The 8,483-nt window shown below is 51.0% G+C and overlaps 1 protein-coding gene across 1 annotated transcript; it reads right to left on the bottom strand.

Moving 5' to 3' along the window:
- Positions 1–2,291: 2,291 nt before the first annotated feature.
- Positions 2,292–6,876, bottom strand: MYC (MYC proto-oncogene, bHLH transcription factor). Its single transcript, XM_050941072.1, has 3 exons — positions 6,568–6,876; positions 4,731–5,427; positions 2,292–3,391 (listed from the first exon to the last, which is right to left on the bottom strand). The coding sequence occupies exons 2-3, from the start codon at positions 5,410–5,412 to the stop codon at positions 2,847–2,849; spliced, it is 1,227 nt and encodes a 408-aa protein (XP_050797029.1). The 5' UTR covers positions 5,413–5,427; positions 6,568–6,876; the 3' UTR covers positions 2,292–2,846.
- Between the last annotated feature and the right edge of the window lie 1,607 nt (positions 6,877–8,483).

The following is an 8,483-nucleotide window of genomic DNA, read 5'->3' as shown; positions in this document are numbered from 1 at the left end:
CATGTGACAAGACAGTTAAACTGTTGGGTCAGATTCAGTCAGAGATTTAATCTGCAGTTAAGAAATTAGTGTTTTCTTTCTTTGCTGTAATTTGTAGAGTAGGTAAATGAAGGCATAACTATTGGTGTAGTTTGGTTATGTGTCAGTAAAATTGTTTTTTGTTCGTGGAAGAGTTTTTTGATTTGTTTCCCACTTTGTTCTTACATGCATTAGAGCTAAACCATTATCTGCTGTGTGTAACAGAATTAGAAATGTTAATTTCAAAACCCCAACATTCAAAGTAGACATAAAAGTAGTTTCATTAGTTTTTAACCCTGTTGTATTCCTTAATTTTGATTTGGTTCCACCAAATATTTGTGATGAATATGGGAAGCAGTAGTAGAGTTTACACTAGTATGCTCCAGGATTGCATTGCAAGATGCATATATAATAAATTCCAGCCCTTAGAGCAAAATGAAAATGCATAGTAAATCCTGCCTCTACTATTTAGCTCTGGAGTTAACAACAATCATTTAATGGTTTGGAAGGAACAGAAAGCTCACGCAGCTGGTGGACTGGCTGGTGCAAAAATGACTCTGTTCATATCTAGTCTACACTAGGAAAATTATGGACCCAGCTATGTCACTCAGTGGTATGAGAAATCCACCCTCACTATGGGTTTAGCTAAAAATGACCTAAGTCCCTCTGTAGCCAACATTGGGTCAACATCTTTGGTTGACCTAACTAAAGACTGTTGGGGAAGTAGATTTACCACAGTAATGTGAGAACCCCTCCCCTGGCTACAGTATCAGTACTGAAGTGCTACCATTTCAAGTGTAGACAGTCTTAATTTAGGGTATGGCTACACTTGCAGCTGTACAGCGCTGGGAGTTGAACCTGTCTTCGTACAGCTGAGTAGGGAAAGCGTTGCAGCCTGGCCACACTGACAGCTACCAGCACGCTGTTGTGGCCACATTTGCAGCATCTGCAGCAGCATTGGGAGCGGTGCATTATGGGCAGCTATCCCAGCACTCAAGTGGTTGCAACATGCTTTTCAAAAGGGGTGGAGTGTGACAGGGAATGTGGGGGAGAGAGAGAGGGGGGATTTTTGGAGCCGACTCTGTGTCAGGAGCTGCCTTGCAAGTTCCGAACGCCACCCCTCCCTCTCTCTTTCACTGAAAGCAAACAGCAGCTGTTCTTTTCCTTACAGACCAAATAAGCAGTCATTGCCGAAACAGACCCCCACTCCCTCCCTCCCACTGTGCTGCTTCTCTCAAGCCCACTCCTCCCCCTCTCTTCAAGCAAACACTAGCTGTGGGCATTCCAAAGGGAGCCCCCTTGCCTTTGCTCATTCACAGCAAACAAGAGCTGTGTTTGTTTTTTTTTTTTTTGATAAGCAGCTCCTGGAGTCTAGAGTTCACAACAAAAGAAAGAGGCATCACAACAAAACAGAGTAATCTTCACTTAAAAGGATTATGGGAAGCTTCCAGAGGTCAGTTACAGCATACTAAGGCCTTGGCTACACTCACACTTTACAGCGCTGCAACTGGGGTGTGAAAAAACACCCCCCTGAGCGCTGCAAGATACAGCGCTGTAAAGCGTCAGTGTAATCAGGGCAGCAGCGCTGGGAGCGCTGCACGCGTAAAGGATGTGGTTTACATGCAGCGCTGGGAGAGCTCTCTCCCAGCGCTGCTGCTCCGACTACACTCACACTTCAAAGCGCTGCCGGGGCAGCGCTTTGAAATTCCAGATGTAGCCATACCCTAAGATTATTCCCTGTTTACACTGGTGCCCCAGCACTGCCACAGCAGTGCTATACTCTTTATTCCTCTCGGGAAGGTAGAGTACAAGCAGCGCTGTAGCCATGGAGATATAGAGCTGTATGTGCCTTGCCAGTGTGGACAGGGAGTGAGTTACAACGCTATAAAGCCACCAACAGCACTGTAACTCTCAAGTGTAGCCAAGGCCTTAGTTCTAAATAGAAAGGTGATCACAGTGGAAGCCACTCTCATAACTCCTATTCTTGATATAGTGAAAAAGGGCAACAACTGGACTGGCCGGCTACACAAACACTAAAAGCAGTGGTTTAGTCATTTGATGAGGCAAGGTTAGAAACCTTGCTTTTACCTGCTTTGCCAATGTATGTAGACAACTGGTATCTATAGGACTGTTAATCTGGCAACTCCCCCCCCTGTATTTTATTTAAGACAAAAATAATTCAAATTTTACAATCTTAATATACCCTTCAGTATACTAAATCTGTGAGCTATAGCTGACAATACAGGAAGAAGCAGCAAAGTCTTTACACATGGTTTAACTAATTATATTTTAGGCAAAATATTTATTTATCTAAAAACAAAATAAAAATCAATTTTTTAAAAGAAAATGTATTTAAATAAAACCCACAAAATGGTGAAATGTTCTGGCACAGAAGTTCAAGACAAAGTATAAACCCAGTTGCTACAACTGCCGAGTATTAATGTTGCACATTTTTCTATAAAGATTTTATTAAAAGTATGTACATAGCAATAAGGTATGTAAATATATACAACCATGTGGAGGACAATGTGTTGGAATTGTCTTAAGAAAAATGACTTAAATACAAAATTTTCAAAGAACAAAATTGAGAAGTTCATCCTCAAGCATGAAGAAAAGTCCCATTTCTCCTTATGCCCAAATTATTAATTATGAGGCAGCTTTGAGGTTATGGCTAAACCTTTCCAAGATCTAGCCAAGGTTGTGTAGTCTTGAGTTATTTTGCACAGCATGCAACTGCAATGGTTCCATACTTTACGAACTGGCATAGTTCATGAGTAAGATTAGAAATATTAATAATTATATTTCAGTCTGGCTTAGATTATTCTAATCTATGCACAAGAGTTCCTTAGCTGCTCAAGTTTGTGTTTCAACTGTTCTCGCCGCTTCCTCAACTGTTCTTTCTCTGCAATCAGTCTGTGTTCATCTGTTTGAATAGAAAGAACATATTCTGTGGCTTTTTTAAGGATGACAACTTTGGGTGCCTTTTCATTGTTGGCTACCTCAGGTATTTGGTCACGCAAAGCAAAGAAACTCAACTTCAGCTCATTTCTCCTTTGGCGCTCCAAGACGTTGTGTGTTCGCCTCTTGTCATTTTCTTCTGTGTCTGATGTGCGGGGACTTGAGCACTTTCGGTTATTACTGATTTGTTTGAGAACTCTGCCATTGTCCAACTTTATCCTTTTTGCTGAAGGATACTCAAGTTTGGTGGAGGGAGGAGCAGCATAATTGTGCTGATGGATGGGGACATGACACCGCTTAAGAACTAGTGGGCTGTGATGTGGCTTACTGTGCTCTTCTGTTGGTTGTGTGATTGATTCGGATTCACTTGTTGTCACAACATCAATTTCTTCTTCATCTTCCTCTGGTTCTTCTTCTGGAAGAAAAAAATACCCCTGTTGTAAGTCAACTTGTAGGGACATTTAAAAAACAAACAGTTTGTAAGTGTTCCTTGCTATATAATGGAGAACAAGGTGCCATTTAAAAAAAAAATTTTGTAATCTGCTTCTAAAAGCTGCACTTCCCTGAAAAATGATTTCTTTGAGAAATCCAACATTCAACAGAAGTACTGTTAAAAAGAACAGACTCCTCTTTTGTAATTCTTAACTCTGCATCCCAGAATGCGAAACCCTGCCTCCCAGATAGAAAGTTACGTAATTCTGAACAGACAGCAGAAGTTGAATGCTGACAGCAGATGTTACAGCATAACCCCACCCCATGCCACTCCGGCAAAAAATTAATCCCCCCAAATCATGGAAGCCATCCGTAAATATTTAGTGAGTCTTTGGCAACACCCCAAAGCAAAGGTTACTTAACACATTTTTGAGGGCACCGTCAGAAGCTCCTCATTATTCATGGGTAATCCAGGGGAAAAAAAAACCACCACTATAAACTTGTGGGCAGACAAACTCAATCCCTGACTATACATGGGTTTGTCTCTCAAACTTTGTTTGAAAGATATACAAGCATGCCTTAAAAAAAAAAAGCACTTTCCCAGACCCATTTACTTCTTCAACTACTTTCACTAGCACCTCCCATCCCATCCCATGAATGTCACTGGAGGGCAGATTCAATTGGATAAGATTCTAGCTTTGGGGAATGACTCAGAGCCTGTTATGAAAGTTAACACCTTCCTCTCCCCTCCCCAATGGGCTGGTTTCCCAGGAAATTTAATTCCCGCAGAGCCTCTCAGCGTGCCTTGCTAACGTGGCATTTAAAAAAGCACATGCAATAGGGGGACTGAAGTCCTTCGGGTGGGAGGAGTTACGCACACCAGTTTCAGCAGGAAACCAACTGTGTGTCCTGTCCAGGCCCTTCGTGTTTTAAACCTTCCAAGTATTCACCCTGAGCAAATTACAAGGCAACCCAGCAGAACTGTTATCTAGTACATGTGGCGCGCTTAACTTTTAAAGTGGCATACAACGGGCACATTCAGGGGCCACGCGTGCGCCCCAAAACGCACAGAGGGGGCAGCTCTCGCTCAGCGCTTACCGCGGGGCCGGCAAACGCTGTTTGAGAAGCTATCGGAACGGGAAGCTGGAGCCATAAAGGGCCCCAGGGGAAGTCCCTGGCAGGGCCAATTACCTGCACGTGTGACTCCCCCAGAGGCGAGGAGCAGCTGGGCTGTGCCCCTGCCGATCTCCCCAGGGAAGCCCCCCCGTCTGGCTAGGCGCTGGGGCAGCCTGCTGAGAGAAGAGGGGTGGGTTGATACTCACCCGAGTCGCTGCTGGTGGTGGGCGGGGTGTCATCGCCCAGCAGCGAAGCCGGGCTGGAGCTGGGGGAGCCGGGCTTGGAGGATCTCTCACTGAGCGGGTAGGGGAAGACCACCGAGGGGTCTATGCAGTCGGAGGCGGCGGCGCCCAGGTCGTGCAGGTAGGTACTGGCGGAGGCGGGGGAGGGGGCTAGGCTGGGCGGCTGCGAGGGCGGCGGTGGCGGGCAGAGCCGGGAGCCGGAGCCCCCCTCCCTGCGGGCCGCCTGGTAGGAGGCCAGCTTCTCGGACACCACCTTCTCCAGCTTGGCGGCGGCGGAGAAGCCGCTCCACATGCAGTCCTGGATGATGATGGATTTCACGAAGGATTCGTCGTCCGGGTCGCAGATGAAGCTCTGGTTCACCATGTCTCCCCCCAGCAGCTCGGTCACCATCTCCAGCTGGTCGGCGTTGGAAGGGAAGTAGGCGGCGGCCAGGCTGGAGCGGCGGCTGGGCGAGAGGGGCGGCGTGGGCAGCAGCTCGAACTTCTTCCAGATGTCTTCGGAGGGGGCGGGCGGCTGGAGCTCGCTGCCCCGCTGCTGCGCCGCCAGGTAGAAGTTCTCCTCCTCCTCCTCGAAGTAGAAGTAGGGCTGCACCGAGTCGTAGTCGTAATCGTAGTTCTTGCTGGGGAGGGTCGAGGTCAGCGGCATCGCGGCGGCTGGTGCCTGAGGGCCAAGGGAGGGGGACATGGGTCAGGGCGCCGCAGGGTAACAACGGGGTGCAGCCCCCCCTGCCGTGCAACAAGGGGTGCAGCCCCCGGAACACCCCCACTAAACGAGGCAAACACAGGGGAGACACCCCGCTGGAGAAGGGGGTCGCCTACCCCCCAATACGGCGCAGGAATGGGCTGAAGCCACCGACCCCCCATCAATAGAGGACATACAGGGCACACTACAAGCCCGCAGTTCGCTCCGGTGCAAAACGGGGAGCAAGAGACCCATCCGCTCGCACCCGCAGTGCGCCGGGCTGGACAGCGGGCGCTGCGGCGCCTCTTTTGAGCCGGAACCACCTTAAGAGAGGAGAGGGCGGCGACCGCTGCGCCCCCCCGCCAGCTGTAGGGGCTCCCCGGCATTCTCTGCCCTGCGCCGCCGCCCGCCTCCAGTTCACTCTCGCTCCGCTCCTCTCCGCCCCTTCGCCTCCCCCCCACCCCGGCCCCAGATCTTGGCCGGCTCGGCTCCGTCCCTTCCTCGGGAGCCGGCTCCTGGTCCCCCCAGCGCCTGTCCAGCCCAGCTGGAGAGCGGTGTAAATGAGCCAGCGCCCGGCCCGGGCCCCCTCTGCCCAGCCCCAACCCCACTTCCCCGGCAGGTCAGGAGCCGGAGCCAGCAACTGGGGAAAAGCGGAGCGAATCCTTCCAGCCACTTCCAGGAGAGGCAGCTCCCCACCTACCCAGCTGGCCCAAGCCTCGCTCCCCCTGGACTGCAAAGGAGCAGGGGGAAACCAAACTCTGCTGCCCGTGTGCCCAGCACCCAACCGGGACACTGGCTGGTTACAAACCCAGCCCCCTCCCCTCCCGCGCCCGGGGCTGCAGGGGACGAGCCCGATTTAAAGACCCCAGTGCAATGAATGAGGCAGAGCGCGCCTTACACACAGGCTGCCCGGGCTGCAGCTCCGGGCTGCTGCTGCTACACACCTTGTGTCACCGCGTCTGTACACACTTCCCAGCTAAGCCACCCTCCCCCCAAGCTCAGCGCTTTCCCAAGGGGCCACCCAGCCTAGCACCCCACAGGGTGCAAACCCGGGGCAGCCCCCCCCCTCCGGGGAGATTCCTACCAACAAAAGGTGCGGACGCGTCTTTGCAAACTCACCGGTTCCTCCGATGCACCGGCTGGGATATGCAGCGGGGGGCGGATTAAAGACAGTGCAAAAAAAAAAAAAGTGAAGGAGAAAAAGAACCCCCCAGTTCCCTCAATTATCCCACAAAAGCAGCAGGCGGGAAGCGCCTTTCCCGGCGACTCTCCGCGCCAGCCCCTCGCAGACGGAATTGTAAGTCCAAGGCAGTCGGAAGTTCGCTCGCTCGCTCGGCTGTGAAGCGCCGGCCGGCCGGCGTAAGAGGGGAGGGGGCTTGACTAGGAGGCGGCGCAGCGCCTGCTACCGTGCGAGCCCGTCGCCCTCCCTCTCGCCTCTGCAAAGAGCAGGCAGGCTCCCTGCACCGCCGCTTTTATAACAGGGCTCCGCCTTTCCCGCCAAAGCAGGGCTCCGGGCTAGCGGGTGGAGTGGGCTGGTGCGCGAGGGCTGGGATTGGTGCATGACGAGGACCATTTTGTTGGCCGCCGCAGTGTGTGAGGCGCGGGGAAGAGGCGGCTGCTATTACTAGCGGGGAGAGGGAGTAGGGGGACAGGCTGCATTGTACTAGAAGCGAGAGAGAAACGGAAGTAAACATAGTAAGCGCACCAGAGATGAATTAACGTGAGCGCTGCAATTGCGGACATGGCCCTGGCCTCCTTTCCACCCATGCAACAGCAAATACAACCCATCCTCGTGCAACGCAGGTCCCTTCGTGACCACCTTTACCGCCGCGATCGTGGGGCTGGAGCGATGTTTTTTCTTCTTCTTTTGCAAGCCGGCTTCGCCTAACGCCTCCCCAGCTTTCATCTCGGGGGCATGAACCATCTACTGCCGTTTCGCCGCTTTGTTAAACAAAGGCTGGAGCTGTCTGGGAGGAGTCACTCCTCAGGTGTGCACTGAAAGGAACCTTGCGGGGCAGCTAGGAAAGGGGCTGGTGCAAAAGCGAAGGAAGCAGAGAGGAAAGCGTAAACGGGGGAAATATTAAAATGTGCTTAGAGCAAAAGGAGCATTTTTTGCCCGGGTATCTCTAGCACGTCTCCCCAGGTCGTTATCCCCCGCATGCATTTCCTAGCGCAGGCACAGGGTTCAAAAGCAGGAGATTGACAAGCACTTCATGCCGAGGAAGGTTACTAGACGGAGCAAACCCAAGCTTAGGGGCAAGAGACAATTGGTTTCACTCCACAAATTGCTGCTGCAATCTGGTGTCCCCGCCAAAGTCCTTTTTAATTTAAAAGTATCTCCCCCCTCCCCCCCGAAAAAAATAGTGGGAGCTTAATAAACCAGCTGGCTCCGCCCAAATGATAGACTCAGATGCAAAGCTTTCTCCGTGGAGGTTCATTTCCCAGGTAAAAGGAGGGAGGGAAAACCGTTAACTCTTTCTTTTCTCTACCACGCGAAAATCCCCGCCTGCTCTCGGCTCCTTTATTCTTTGCTACTGATACTGCCCAGTTATTCCAGACACCTGGGATTCCCAACATGCCACTGATTTCACACTACCCCTCCCTGTTTCACAGGTTCACCTAGTTGTCCCCTAGTTACGCTCTTTCTCTCCTGTTTTGTCTCTTACGTATTCACCTTGCCGGCTTGAGATCCTTTTACAGCCAACCAGGGAGAGACAAACCAAATACCTGAGAGTGATTTGCACCATTTTAAAATGCAGCTGGCTTCAAAGGGTCAGACGAGCTGGGTCCTTCCCCTGCTGCTCAGATTAAGCTGCTTCCCCTGCGTCTTAAACTTTCCTTTACCTCCCATGCACTCACAAACAAACCTCGGGGAAGCAATTAAGGGGAAAAGTGCTGTCATACCTATCTGTTAAAATGCAGTTATTGTGACGTGTAACTGCAACACTTATAGCTTGCAGGAAAAAAAAAAAGAGTCAGAGGTCTCTGGTTCGCTGCAGGAAACGCAAATTCTTAGCCAGGGCCTCATACTGCAC

The sequence above is a fragment of the Gopherus flavomarginatus genome, chromosome 2, assembly GCF_025201925.1.
Source record: "Gopherus flavomarginatus isolate rGopFla2 chromosome 2, rGopFla2.mat.asm, whole genome shotgun sequence".
NCBI lineage: Eukaryota > Metazoa > Chordata > Testudines > Testudinidae > Gopherus > Gopherus flavomarginatus.
Note: the sequence above shows the minus strand (reverse complement) of the source record. Positions and strands in the feature narration are given on the sequence as shown.